Source organism: Brachyistius frenatus, unplaced genomic scaffold (genome assembly GCF_029030835.1).
Source record: "Brachyistius frenatus isolate BFR_SWC_R1_liver_20210118 unplaced genomic scaffold, ASM2903083v1 Contig_198, whole genome shotgun sequence".
NCBI classification, from domain to species: domain Eukaryota; kingdom Metazoa; phylum Chordata; class Actinopteri; family Embiotocidae; genus Brachyistius; species Brachyistius frenatus.
In genome coordinates, this window is record NW_027210797.1 from 242,510 (window position 1) to 257,500 (window position 14,991).

At 43.0% G+C, this 14,991-nt stretch overlaps 1 protein-coding gene and 1 long non-coding RNA gene across 3 annotated transcripts in view; both read right to left on the reverse strand.

The window, feature by feature from the left end:
• Window positions 1-379: 379 nt before the first annotated feature.
• On the reverse strand, window positions 380-7,323 carry LOC138632881 (uncharacterized). Its single transcript, XR_011311839.1, has 2 exons — window positions 6,236-7,323; window positions 380-6,079 (listed from the first exon to the last, which is right to left on the reverse strand). It is a non-coding gene; the product is annotated as an uncharacterized lncRNA (long non-coding RNA).
• Window positions 7,324-8,469: 1,146 nt separating this feature from the next.
• LOC138632888 (uncharacterized) overlaps window positions 8,470-14,991 on the reverse strand; it is a 21,775-nt gene continuing 15,253 nt past the window's right edge. For both annotated transcript variants that reach the window (XM_069718760.1, XM_069718762.1), the window contains exon 2: window positions 8,470-10,965. In XM_069718760.1, the coding sequence (XP_069574861.1) occupies window positions 10,808-10,942 (135 nt within the window). In that variant the 5' untranslated portion in view covers window positions 10,943-10,965 and the 3' untranslated portion in view covers window positions 8,470-10,807. The remainder of the gene's footprint in view (window positions 10,966-14,991) is intronic.

Here is a 14,991-nt window from a genome sequence, read left to right on the forward strand (position 1 = left end):
TTTCTCTCTTTATCTCAACGCTGGGTCTCTTCCCCCACCTCTCCTTTCACCTCCCCTACTGATTCTTCCTTTAACTTGCTCTTATTTCATTATTTATTTCCCCTTCCTCGGCTCTTTTTGGCACAGTTTATCAGTTTAATCAGCCTGCACGGCAAGAGGGAGGAGGTGGCGAGTGAAGACGGGAGATGGGGGTGTGGGGTGGCAGCCAGTGATGTGCATCATTCTCCCAGCCTTGTAGTAATGCATCTTTATTAGGCTCCCAACATCAGCCCAGGAGACAAGTCTCCGCTATCACTGTCAATTAGCAGGGGGAGCCGCTCGGGGAAACGTCGCGCTTCTCTTTATTAATATCTCCAAACTACGACACAGCACTCAGATGTATAGAAGAGGCTTTCTCTTTATTAAAACACACTCAGAGCAGCAGTGCAAACCATACAAGAGAATGTCATCAGGCAGGGTAAGGTGCAGTGGCAGAGCTTTAGGTTTGATTTACTGAGAGAATAAAAAAAAAAAAAAAAGCTTTGCTTTATTCAGCACAGGGACAGATATTGCAATATCATTTCATCATGGCTTTCTGGCAATATGGCTTTTTCAATCAGTGGATACAGATATTATTTATTCATAAATGCATTTTTAAAAGGCACACAAGATACAGTGTAGTCGATCTCCACAGAGTTGACACAATCAAATGTACATGAATGTAATATCCGTGTGAGGTGGGGGGAGGGGTGGCCGATGGTTCAACTTTATTCATGCGGATAACAAGCAGAGGAAATGGAAAAAAGGATTAGAGAGGACATTTACCCAGCCACATGTATTCCTCCACCATCACTTCTTCACTGAGATTTCTATTCAATTTGTCCGAAGCTGCTTCTGCGTGTGTGCCAGTTTCTGTTAGCCTCAGTGTGTGTGTGTGTGTGTGTGTGTGTGTGTGTGTGTGTGTGTGTGTGTGTGTGTGTGTGTGTGTGTGTGTGTGTGTGTGTGTGTGTGTGTGTGTGTGGTCTGGCAGTATATCCTTGCTTTAAGGCAAGTGTCTCTTTAATGAGGCTTTGCTGCAAAAGGAGCTCCCTAGGACTCTTGACGTGCTTTGCATTTCAATCGCACACTCTTCTGCACCATGCAGACCACTGGCCCATCCTCTCCTCCGTCTGATACAGACACACACACAATACCTCATGATATGTGTGTGTGCGTGTGCTGTGCAACAGCATTGATTGGTGGGTTTCCTGAACAGAGTCAGAGCTTGCCAATGAGACAACCTTTCTGAAGCAGTATATTTGCCTTCCCTGTTGCGCTCTCACACATTTTCTTTTCTCTTTCCCGCTTTCCTTCTTACTCCCCCGTCTCCCACTGTGATACTCTCTGACCTCATGTTTATGTATCTCACTATGTCGAGCTGTTCATCAGTGCTGCTCTGTCAAAGGTCCCTTCTCCGTTTCTCTCTCTCTCTCTCTCTCCCATCTTTTGCCTCGCTTTTCCCCGGGCCGCAAAGGCCCGGAGATATGAATAAAATAACTCCAGAGAAATAGGGATAGAGTTGCACACACTCAGACAAAAAGGCTGTTGTATATATTGTTGGGTGAAAGTGGGGCCAAAAAAAAAAAAAAAGCCTAACAGGGTTGAAAGAATTTGCAAGATGCTACAAACAAAATCCTGTCAAACAAAAGTCTGGACGCTCACTGAGAAGCAGTATTAATGGCCTGAATCTGGAGAGCGCAGGTTTGCAGTGTGCCGGACGGCTTTGGCCACGTATTGGATTAAAGGCAGAGACTTTGTGTTGGCTACGACAATATCGTATTCAGGTGAGTGTATTTGCAGTTAAAGCACAAAGGCTTACCACCAGAGCTTCCTAAGCAAAGGCTGAGCCAGCATGCCGTTACTTATTTGGAGCTCTGATGAACTAACAATTTCCAGAATTGGCTCAAGATATAATTGGGACAAGAGTCCTCTGAGTGTGTGTGTGTGTGTGTGTGTGTGTGTGTGTGTGTGTGTGTGTGTGTGTGTGTGTGTGTGTGTGTGTGTGTGTGTGTGTGTGTGTGTGTGTGTGTGTGTGTGTGTGTGTGATGCCGTGCTTCATTGTTTTCCAAGGATAATTTAATGTTTAATAGAAGATCACCTCATTAACAGCCATGCTGAATTCTCTTTAAGAATGCTATCAGTCGCAAATGAAAAGTATTGTTCTTGAGAACAACTAAATCAAAAGGTATTTAAAGTGCACACTCGCTGCACTCACACGCTCTTCATCAATGAGCCTTCGGTGAAGAGGTCCCAGATGGGGAGTCAACACCATGGTTACAGGGGCTCAAACCCCTCGAGAAATCAAACTCTCATTTAGACCACAGCAACTGCTCAATACCCGCTCCGGTATCGACCAGTAGAAGTGGGTGCATTTATGTGTGGATGAGAAAGAGTGTGAGAGAGAACAGGAGGTGGGGCAGGGTGAAGACAAAAATCTGAGGAAAAGTAGAGGTATTGATTTATCTCCCACTGATGATGGGGATTTGGCATCAAATGTGTGGGACACCTGACCCTATTTGCAGCTCCCAGTCAATTAGAAAAGTTTTCTTGTTCCTTTGAAAACACAGCTCAATATGCACTCCTTTGTTGTTTTTTTTCCATTTCCAAAGCTTATGGTAAATATGAAATAATGTACGAGTGGCTGTGTGAAAATGCTTCGTGAGCTTAGATCGCCTCGAGCAATTGTTCAAGTTGTGAGAGTTGTGGAGGACTCCAGCCCACTAAAACTGAAGGCTCTGGGATATTTCCAGTATTTGAGATTGACAAAAATTGGACATTATGCTGGCAGAGCTGCTGCTGCTTTTAAAAAATGTTCTCATTACCCCCATTAAATCGTGACACTCAAGACTGTTAAGCAAAAGTGCTCCGAAACCCAAAATGTGGCAGTGAACCAGATTATATTCTTCAAAGAGTGTTCCAGTACTGTTCCCGGTGCAGCAAAGTATATACAGTAATCTCAGTTCTCAAATGTTCCGCCAAAATGGAGCCTAATGTCACACCATGACGACCGAGGTGGTGGAATACCTAATTTCCGAGGAAGGGTAAAGACAGCAAAAATCACTGTGTGCAGATATGTTAAATTTTTCCATCTAGTGGCAGAGGCCAAGGATAGACACAAGGGATTCAAATAGAAAGAGTTCATCTTTTGGTGCTTTGATACTGTATTTGTACTTGCAAAACACAGCAAATAGACCTTAAGGTTTTTACAAACTCTACATTTCAATCACCAAACTTAAAATTGGCACAAAAAATACAAGAAATTGGTATAGGGGGATGGGTTTGTATTTATGGGCACAAAAATATGTTTATGGTGTTTCAGCAGTGGAGCTAGAATTTTAAATACTACTGAGGTTATGAGTCTAAGCCCCTGGCATCCCCACACCCCTAGAAACAATGACCTGACACCAGAAATAATCTTTTTTTTTTTTTTTTTTTAATTACTTGTTATATGGCAAATCATTCAGCCTGTGAAATCAGTTGTATGTTGTACAATATATAATGTCTTTTGTGCATTGTTAGGGTTTTTTTCTGACTGAGTGGCATTATTGGTTTGTAGCATCAAGTTTGATCTACTTCTTGTCTGCCCAGTCTGTCTGTCTCAGTTATATTGCCTGGATAGTACTTTCCACCACACTGCGTGATATGAAAACCATGTTTCCCCAAATTTGAACTTTAAATAAAAAACAGAAAAGGAGTAATTTTCAGCTTTATAACATTGCATGTTTTAAATATTTCCACGTGGATTGTGTAAATTGGTTAATTTAGACCCCAAAAAAACAGGGCATTTTCTTAAAAACTAAAAGAAACAATCATTCAATTTATTAGAAACGCAGTTTTTATCAGCCCATTATTCTGCAAACTACCAGGTAGACAATACTGGTGGGAAAATAATTCATAACTCCTTTGTTTATTTACATATTAAGTCTGAATAGTGGAATCAGCTGATGAAATTGCCACTTAAACAGGACATAACCTTCCATCAGCTTCCCAAACCTTCGCTCAGTGGTGTAACCCAATAGCCATGGACCCAGATATAACAGAGTAACTAATTGTCCTTTTGTTTATGTAGTTCATAAATCATATTGTTTACATCACATATACGGCTTTTGATTTGTGTAACATGTTTGCTAAAGCTGTACCATGTAAAAACACACATTTCCTATCGGCCAACATAATAAATGTGGCACAATGTCAAAATGTTTCGTGGCAACAGATATGTTCAATGAAATTAAAAAAGTAAAAGTCTAAACAGCAGACTGAGAACTTTGTCCCCAGCCTCTTGAATCTAAACCTTCTCAGAGCCTCAGCATTTAGAGTAGGATGTTCACTGACAGCACTTGAACAGATGTTGTTTGGTCATCAGGTCTTAAATTTCTGTTATATCTTGCCGCCATTTTGGTCTGTCAGCATGTTAAATTGTCAGGTGCAGCTTTAGGAGTGAATTTAAAGAGAAAGAATTACTCGACTTAATTTCGTCACTCCTCAGGCATCGACTTCAACCCTTGAGGGTGTCAGAATTGCTTTTCCATCACAAACAGAGCATTTTGGGTCCGCAGGCGAACATGAGCCAAGATAGGATTGTTGGGGGGGGTTTGGTAATGAACATGGTGCAGACCTGACGTTGGCACAGCAGGATGATATCTAATCAGTGCTGCACCATATTCTAATCTAGATGTAAGGGAGAATTCAATATTTAACGGTGGCAGTTTTGTCTTCCAATCACAGGCTTAGGTGGACACTTTGGTAAGCAGCTAGATGTGTCCAATCAGCTAGTGAAGGTGGGGTGTCCGCGTGAGTTCACGCATGTGTGTGATAAAGGGTGTATGGGTGCTTTTAGCTGGTTAGCACTCTCCAATCAGCACTATTTGTTTGTCTATGTGTGGCTTGCATTGGTGTTTGATGTCTGTACTGGCACAAATTGGCAATCAGATGAGGTTGGCATGGACGCGGGCCTCTCCTCACCAGGATACTGACTCCAATTGGTCTCTTTTCTGCTCTCCCATACGCTCATCCCTCTCTTCCTCTCTCACCAAAGCCATTTTAACTTGACCCTGACAGGTGCTCCTGACAAAACCCATTACAGTCTCAATTATGCTATACATCTCTCTCTTCCTCCTCCTACACTGCTTGTTCTTATCTCCTTTCCTGGCATGGCTTTTCCCCATTTTGTCCTCTGATGCTCCAAGCACTGGTGGGAAATCTAAGCGGCCGGCGTTGGCACTTCCCTCCTGATTCTATCAGCAGTCTATCAGCGCTTTGCATCTCAGCCCTCCTAATTAGCTTTGATGGGACCATCCCTCTCTTCTTCATTTGAAAAAATACAGCAAATGTAGGTGGTCGAAGAAGGAGTAATGGTGGATGCATAGAGGAGACGCAGGAAGGGAAAGAGTTGTGTAGACGGGAGTATCACTGCCAGGGTGGAGGTTCCCATTCCCCAAAGAAAGGTACTCACGTATTAATTTATCTAATTGCATGCAGAACTCCAAGCAAACACTGGGTGGATGTGATATTTTTATTAGGAAGATTTTTTATTTTTTTTATTTTTACCTTAATTTGACAGCGACAATAGATGGCCACAATTGAATTGTGGGATGTTGCATGTATATTAAATTCATCTAAATACTGTGTAAAAAGGTCAAATACTTTTTTTTTAATTATTATTTTTACTCAAGGTTAACTGGCTAGCTTTTTCTAGAGTTTTCAACTCTAATATGTGATCTTAATCAAAAGTGAAGTTGTTATAAATACCTGCTTGGGTTCTTGCAACCCCATTTGCAAATCATGTAAACCCATATCTAATTGAAAATAGACCAAAGAAAACATCAAATGTTTAAACTGGAAAATATATGCTCATTTTGAATTTGATGACAGCAACGCGTTTCAAAAAAGTTGGGACGGAGTCACCAAAAGACTGAAAAAGGTGTGTAACACGAAAAGAAAAACCTGGCGGAGCATCTCACAATTAATTAGGTTAAGTGGTAACAGGTCAATAGCATGATTGGGTATAAAAAGAGCCTCCCACAGCAGCAGGGTCTCTCAGCGGTGAAGATCGGGCGGGATTCTGCAGGGGCAAATAGGGCAACAACTAAGAATAATAGGCCTCATTCACTTACATGTGCGTAGAAACATTCTTACTTTGCGCACAAAGTAAGTAGGTGTGCGCGCAAAGTCACCGAGGGACTTATGACACGTGCGCTCCGGACGATTTTGTTCTCACCAGCTTGCGTGTGTTAGTGAATCAGAATCATTCTAAATCCGTCGGTCGCTTGCAGCAATTAGCATGCTGCTACGCCCCCGTTTCTCCATGTAAGGACACCCGTTTGTCTGGAGCTGTATCATGAAGAAAGCAGTGAAGTGAAGAGAAGTTGGCAGAGATGGCACAAAAAATGTAAAAGAAAAATTACAGCATAAAGTGAAATAATAGCATTTGAGGTGGAAGACATAAAAGGGTCACTTTTTGAAAGTGTTTCCTCACGAGTAAATATGTTGAAAAGAAAATGAGGCGCAGGCTGCAATTATTGAGGCTGCCGTGTCCCCTGAAATGGTAACTTACTTAAAAATAATGATTACTGCGAACATTTTAGAAATACTTTCAAGGTTTTAATCTTAGAGAATGTCAATTCAAGTGGAGGATCCCCGAGTCCTGTGGGGTGTGGGGGGGGGGGGCATTAAAGGTTTAATACGGAAGACAACTATTTCCTTTGCTTCTTACTTAAATCGAATGAGACTGGCAGAGATAAACTCATTTGAGGATGATTTACAAAAACTTGAGCTTGATCAGCCGAGTGAAGGTTTTTCTGAAACTCAAGAGTTTCGCTCATTTTATTTGGAGCTGTATAGTTCCGAAATAACATTAGATGTAAGTCTTTTCTACAGGATTTAAAACTTCCAGGTCATGAAGACGCAGAGTGACTTGGCGAGCCAATCACTCTGACTGAACTGAAAAATGTTACAGCTGGTATGAAAAAAGGCCAATCTCTTGGTCAGGATGGGTAGGGGTTTTTTTTCATGGTATAATAGCTTAACCTGCAGTATTAATAATGTTAAATTGCCAGCTATTTTGTCTAACTTAAGCAACAACATTCTGTATTTAGTAAAGCGATCAAATTAGTAACATGTAAGCTCCAATTTGAATCATATTATTTCTTTAGCGTTCATCTTGACATGTTTTTCAAATTCATTATTTATTAATTATATCAAATAGATGCAATTAATTTGATGTACCGTATTTAAAACATGACATGTCCACCGTTTGCAATTTACATGTCAGGAATAGTCGCAAATTGCCTGTGAAACAAGCCGTGGTCTTTGGAATGGTTGGATTTAGGCTGCAGCCGTTCAAAATGTTGCTATTAGAACTGGGCAGCAGCTACAGGGGTAGCAGTTAGTGTCTCAAAGCACCCTCCGTTGCAGTTTGGTTAAGTTCAGTTTAGTGGTTTCATTACATTAACAAAGTATTATCACGGGCGGGGAGAGGGAGTTCAGTTTTTTACGAGACAGAGGTCAGACCAACATGCTCCCCACTGGATTGAATAGTTTGACATTTTGGGAAATAGGCTCATTTGCTCTCTTGCCTAATGTTCCATCTGCTTCGGATTTTGATGCTAAGCTAGTCTAGCCGTGCTTCCTGTTGCTAATACTACGTACAGACATAAGGACGCCTTTTCAGCACAAAAGCAAACAAGGTGGTTTTCCAAATTTTCCAAATATTCCTTTAAACCGGAAACAGAGCCTTTGACGAGGCCTTAACATTACAGTTTGTTTGCGACTGAGATCATTCACTGCATGAATTTATTTATGCACTTATTATACGGCGGAGGGCCTTGGATAGAATGGCATATATTAATATTCTAATATTATCTGACCTAGCTGTGGTTCTGGGTCTCTCTCACATTATACATGACCTTTTCTGCCCGACTACTTCTCCGTTGCCTTTTTAGTAGTTTACCATCTTTTCTCACCAATTTCCAACCCCCTTTTCCTGGCGTCCTTGTTCCCATCATCCTCCCCTCCCCATCTCTCGCAGGTGTGTGCCCGACGTGGGAGAGTGAAGGGTGGTAGGGCTGAGAGGTGTTAAAGAAGACGTGCACGAGGTAAAGGGAGCAGCGAGTGATGAATCTCCTAGCCGTCTGTAACAGCCGCCGCTTCGCCGACTCGTCCCTCGTTTCTGACCCAAATCTAATGCGACAGGACTTGTTTTCACTGTCCCCACACGCATACCTCCCCCCCTCGCCTCGATCACGGGAGTCGTGCACCGCCCCTCTATTTTTAGCTGTTTGTCCTTGAGTTACATTCCCTGAAAATTGCCCTGATCCATAAAGGACTGGTTTGTGGTGCTTGAGGGAAAACAAGCACACAAAACCCTGCCAACACCATTTCCCTTCCGCAAACCCCCCCACGCCCTTACCCCTCCCCCCCCCCAAAGACCCCCACCCCCACCACACTCCAAACGCCAACACCACATCCTACTATCCCTGAGTGCGTTTGCATGTGTGTGAGCAACATATCGTTGCCAATTCTAAGTCTTTCGTCATTACTGGAGAGAATATTCCTCTCATTAAAGACGTAAAATGGAGGGAGCATTAAACCATTGCAACGCCGACAGATCAGACTGTTCTTTTGGCTGCCACCCCCCACCACCACCACCACCATCCAAACACACAGATACTCATCCCCAGCCTCAGAAAGTTATCCACTGTATCCAATTAGCATGACTGCTTTGTCAAGCATTAGCCCCCCTCTTCCGTATCCAACTCTCACTCTCATTACCGTCTTTTTTTCTCTCTTCCTCTCCTGTCCTCCTCTTATGCTCTCGCTTTCTCATTACGGCTCCATCGTAACACAGTGAATCATAATAGGTGCTCTGCAGTGTGAAATGGCTTTAGCTTTGTATAATTTCGCTGCTTGTAGTGGGAGAATGACTAAACACACAATCTTTTCCATGCAGGCGCAGGCACACATCAACAGACACAATCAGGGCTGTACATTAATCTTGTCGTAAAGCAGCTTTTTGCCCGACTGAAGAAATCCATGATATCCAGAGTCGGAGAAGGAGAGAGAGGAGGCTAATCTATGGGAGCTGTCATGCAAGGCCATGTACTATCCACTGATAATAAACAGATGAATTCGACCAAGGAGAGAGTTTGAGGATAGATGTAAAAGATGGAAGACGGGGGGGATATAGTGGAAGGAAACAGGGGAATGAGGTGGAAGGCCAAAAGGTAGACAAAGAGGAGAGAGAGAGAGAGGAAGGCAGAGGAGGGGGTGGGGGTGGGGAGTGTGAGTGGAGTGCGGCAAGGGCTGGAGATGGTGGCACCGAGGCGTATTCTAAGCCCTGAATGTAAATATGCGTGAGGGGATTATCACAGAGTGCCAGGCGGCGCTTTTGGGGCTTTGTTTCCGTGACACCGTGACGTTGGCTTTGTTTCCCTGACAGCAGACGTGTGTGTCTGTGTGTGTATGTCATTGTGTGTGTTTGTGTGTGACATCCAGGCATCTGCTTCCTGCTGGAAAAGGTTAATTACATCTCCACTGTCTGACAGGACGTGTCATGCATAATCACACATGCTAATGAGACCCGTGTCTTTGTCTTTGTGTCTGAATGTGCATTCTGGGAAGGCTGTACCACTGCAGCCGAGTAGATATCTTAACCACTTGTTTCGTCTTTGAAAGTCTATTGTTGCAGCCAAGAAGAAACAGAGGTGCACACACAAACACGCGCTTGCAGAGTGATACACTCGAACAGGTGACAGCTGCAAAGCGCACCGCGGTGGCATTTACCGACAGACACTCCATTCCCACCGGGGGGACATTAATCGATGAGTCTGTATCAGTATGTGTGTGTATTCGTGATTACTTGTCTGGTCATTAATAAGACAGAGATGATACGGCAACAGAGGAGAGATTCCAGACAAACCATGTTTCTCAGTCTGACCTATGACTCCCATCTTCACACTCCAGCTAAGCTGCTGATTGGACAGCTGCTTGCCTTTGGATGGAGCGTAGCTCAGCGTGAAAAGCCGAGACGGGCTCCAGCCCTTCATGGGTGACTGTGGAAATTACTGTACACTTTCTCACTTGGCTGAAGTTTTCACTAAGGTGATCTGACATAAGCAGGTAGGTGAGGAGGTGCAGCGCTCCACCAAACTTTGGTTCCAATACAGCCTCCCCAGGGGAGCTTCGATGAAGGTGGAGATGGGAGAGATGGGTTGTCGCTGAGAAGTGTGACTAAGAGAAATAATGGATTTCTAGAGTCTTGTCTCCTCTTCACACATTGTACAGTACAACAGCTATGGCAAAAAAAAAAAAATTGTCAAACAGATAACAAATGTGTTGTTTTTTTTTAGAATCACATCAGCAAAAGCAAAGTTTTCCATCAGCTGCCAAGAAGAAATTAGAGTGCTGCAGGGATGGGTAACGGGGATGAGTTCACAGGCTTTTATTTTCATCAATCTGATTCATCTTCAGGATTGTGTCTCTAGACAGCCTCGTGGTGGTTGAGTTGAAGCTGTTATAGAGATGAAAAAAAAAGTCGAATTTGAAGTTTTAGTTATAGATACTACTGGAAAAGATACAGCATCTGATTCAAAAAGGCCAAATTGATTCAGAATTTTCAACAAAAAAAAAAAAAGGCTGTGCATGCTAAAGCCCCTTTACCACCCCTGTTGTAATATCCCAGACATTATATCAAACAGTCTCTTCTGAGCAGCAGTAACTCAGGTTGCACATCCCAGTCTGTTAAAAGGATAAATCTCTGGTGAAGGTGAGGAGAGCTCAGCTTGCGCTGCTGTCACACCTCTGTCTCCTGATCCCTCCATTGCTCTACCTCCTCACCCTCCTCTTCCTCCACTTGCTCCCTTTTCTTCCTTTTCTGCCTGCGGCAAAATTCGTTCAAGCCACAGAAGCAGGCGCACGTGAAGGGCATGGCCTATCTGATGCACTGTGAACCTGTGAGGGGAGACAGAGATGGGGAGATGGGGATGTTAAAACATTCCAAAACACTGCTATTGAGGAGTTTTCACCTAGAAGTCTTTTGAACACACCTGTGTGCAACAGTTATTGCCTATGTAGGATATTGTGTAGCTTTTATGTCGCAAGGTAGAAAGCAAGGATGTGGAAGTCGGTTCGGTGGATGGCCACATGAAATGTCAGACTCTCATGCGAAAGATATGGGGCCTGATTTACTAAAGGTTTGCGTGTGTACTGTAAATAACAAAAACAAATCACATGCACATAAGTATTCACAGCCTTTGCCATGACACTCAAAGTTGAGCTCAGGTGCATCCTGTTTCCACTGATCATCCTTGAGATGTTTCTACAACTTGATTGGAGTCCACCTGTGGTAAACTCAGTTGATTGGACTTGATTTGGAAAGGCACACACCGTCTAGATAAGGTCCCACAGTTGACAGTGCATGTCAGAGCACAAACCAAGCCATGAAGTCCAAGGAATTGTCTGTAGACCTCCGAGACAGGATTGTATCGAGGCACAGATCTGGGGAAGGGTACAGAAAAATGTCTGCAGCATTGAAGGTCCCAATGAGCACAGTGATCTCTATCATCCGTAAATGGAAGAAGTTTGGAACCACCAGGACTCTTCCTAGAGTTGGCCACCTGGTCAAACTGAGCGATCGGGGGAGAAGGGCCTTAGTCAGGGAGGTGACCAAGAACCCGATGGTCACTGACAGAGCTCCAGCGTTGCTCTGTGAAGAGAGGAGAACCTTCCAGAAGGACAACCATCTCTGCAGCACTCCACCAAGCAGGCCTGTATGGTAGAGTAGCCAGACGGAAGCCACTCTTCAGTAAAAGGCACATGACAGCCCACCTGGAGTTTACCAAAAGGCTGAAAGACTCTCAGACCATGAGAAACAAAATTCTCTGGTCTGATGAAACAAAGATTGAACTCTTTGGCCTGAATGCCAAGCGTCATGTCTGGAGGAAACCAGGCACCGCTCATCACCTGACCAATACCGTCTCTAAGGTGAAGCATGGTGCACCAACGCTCCCCATCCAACCTGATGGAGCTTGAGAGGTCCTGCAAAGAAGAATGGGAGAAACTGTCCAAAAATAGGTGCCAAGCTTGTAGCATCATACTCAAAAAGACTTGAGGCTGTAATTGCTGCCAAAGCTGCTTCAACAAAGTATTGAGCAAAGGCTGTGAATACTTATGTACGTGTTATATTTTTGCTCATTATTTTTAATAGATTTGCAAAAGTTTTAAACAAACTTTTTTCACTTTGTCATTATGGGCCATTGTGTGTAGAAATTTGAGGGAAAAAAGTGAATTTTAATCCATTTTGAAATAAGGCTGTAACATAACAAAATGTAGAAAAAGTGAAGTGTTGTGAATACTTTCCGGATGCACTGTAGGCTGCATACTGTTCCCTTCCTCTCACGAGGGACCGAATGACACTAATTCACCTGCCCATCACAGAAAGAGCTGCACCTGCTGCTCAGTGTTTGATAGAGGCATTTTTTTAGAGGCTAAATTGCCGACATTTTATTATTAAGCCTTTTTTTTTTCTTTTTTTCTTTTTTTTCCCATGGCATAGACTTTCTTACTGATAATGTCCCATATAGCATTTTGTTCTTGATATATTTATATTTCTTAATTTCAATGGGATTAGATTTCCTTTTGAAGTCGCTCTGTTTTCCATTGCTGCAATCACTTTAACACATGCAAATCCCTCATTTAAATACAGTGATTTGCACCTGATATCAGTGACGCAAATACTCTTAGTAAATCACCCACAAAACGGGTGCAAAATCGGAAAAAAAAAACCATGAATTTTAGTACCTTTTATTTGAGATCTTAGTAAATCAGGCCCATATTATCGAATTAATTAGATCGCAATTAATGTTTGCTTTTTTTTTTAAATTTTTTAAATAAACTGTAACCACAATCTTTCTCTAACCTCCGGTGGTTTAGTATCCGTGAATTTTCCGCACCAATAAAGAAAAGGCCGGACTATTGCTGTATTTTATTCCCCCGCTCTCTGTCCCCACTTTTGTTTTCGACATTGTACCAGCTGAAAGAAATTTGCGCGCGCGCACACACACACACACACACACACACACACACACACACACACACACACACACACACACGTAAAGATTGGCATGGCAGTCTATTGAGCCATGTCACTCAACAAGGATAAAAACTCCTTTACCATCACATTTTTCACCACATCCATATGATTTCAACTACTCCCTCTCTCTCCCTCTGTGTCTCTACCTCTAAAACTCACAAAACTACCAACGTTAACATTTTTCACTAGCATGCTAGCAGCCAATCACAAATGATTGCTGAGATTAGGAGATGTGAGGTGAAACTGAGAGCTTCATTAAATACCAACCTGAGTCAGCAGCACTCTGGCTGGGGAGTGTGTCTGTGTGTGTGTGTGTGTGTGTGTGTGTGTGTGTGTGTGTGTGTGTGTGTGTGTGTGTGTGTGTGTGTGTGTGGCTTTAGGGATTGATGCGAGCTTCAACCTGTCTCATATGGGGGCAATTAGCTGAGCCAGACTCCAGGCTGCCTGCAAGCAGAGACAAAAACGCCTCGGGCCATGCAGTGTATATGTGTGTGTGTGTGTGTGTGTGTGTGTGTGTGTGTGTGTGTGTGTGTGTGTGTGTGTGTGTGTGTGTGTGTGTGTGTGTGTGTGTGTGTGTGTGTGTGCGCATGTACATATATACTATTAAACCTCCATGTGCTCTGCCTTTATCGCCCCTCCGCCATTTCATATATCCATCTAATCCTCGTCTGTAGATCTCCCACTCTGTACCCAATGGCTTTAGACCCTATGTGACAGGCCAGAGAAAATCACATAGGAATAGAAAGCCATAAAACACAGCAGTGAGCCAGTCACGCTGGTAGCAGGAGTAAACTTTTATATCCACCCAAGGATTCATGTGTGTCAGTAATCGTGTGCAGCTCTTTCACTTCATGCCTTTAACACCCTCGCCTTGTCTGACAGCTTACAAGGCCCTGCAGAGGATTTACAACAGTGTTGAGACACCTATCTCCATTGTGTACCCTTCTTGTCTCCCATGTATGCTCCAATCCCTCAACTCTTGTCTTTCAATCTCTCCTTCCACTCACTCACAAACTCTTCGCTTCTTCTTCTTCTTCTCCTCCCCCACCCCTACCGCTCGCTGACTCTCCGTCCTCAGCCACACTGCCAACCATCAGAGTCATTGTCTTGTTTTGGCAGTGTGTAATTTCTAGGGGTTCTTTCACGGGCGAGCACAGAGATGAGACAGATGAAAACACAGCCTGTAGACCCTCTGAATTATTAACTGGCTAAAAATGGATGAGTCAACGTTAACAGAAAGAGAGGGAGGAAAAGCAGCCCACGTGCATCCACAAATACACACATAAATGAACAGCCACAGGCTCAAGTACAGAATGGCTACATGCATGAACCAACCGTTATGGGATCCAAGCTTGGGTTAGACCAATATTTTTTATTAGCGATACTGACTGCGGAAAAAGGATATCTACAGTGGAGTTAAATATACTCTGATAAAAGTTCCATTTATAAATTAATGAAATAATATATTGAAATAAGTAAATACGATGATTAATTGGCTGAGTCAGCTCTGACTCCAGCAATTAATGCACTGGTGGATTATATTAAACAGAGAGTTTAATACCATCCCCCAACAATGTATTAACTAATCATTTTTACATGAACTTATTAATATACGAACATAAGTTTGAACAGAAAGTTTCACAACTCAAGAAAGCGACTACACCTACTATTTCATACTAGCAGCGAATGCCAAAGTCTGGGATATTTTAGATGACAAGTGAACAGTTCATTTTTATAGTCAGCTTGTTGGATGTGGAGGCAATGGGCAGGTGTAAAAACCAAAACAAGTTTGACAAAAAAACAACTTGTTTTGGCCACACGACTGGCTCGGAGCATCTGTGAACAAGCAAGGTTTGTGGTGTACCTACTAACAAGGGTCCAAGTAG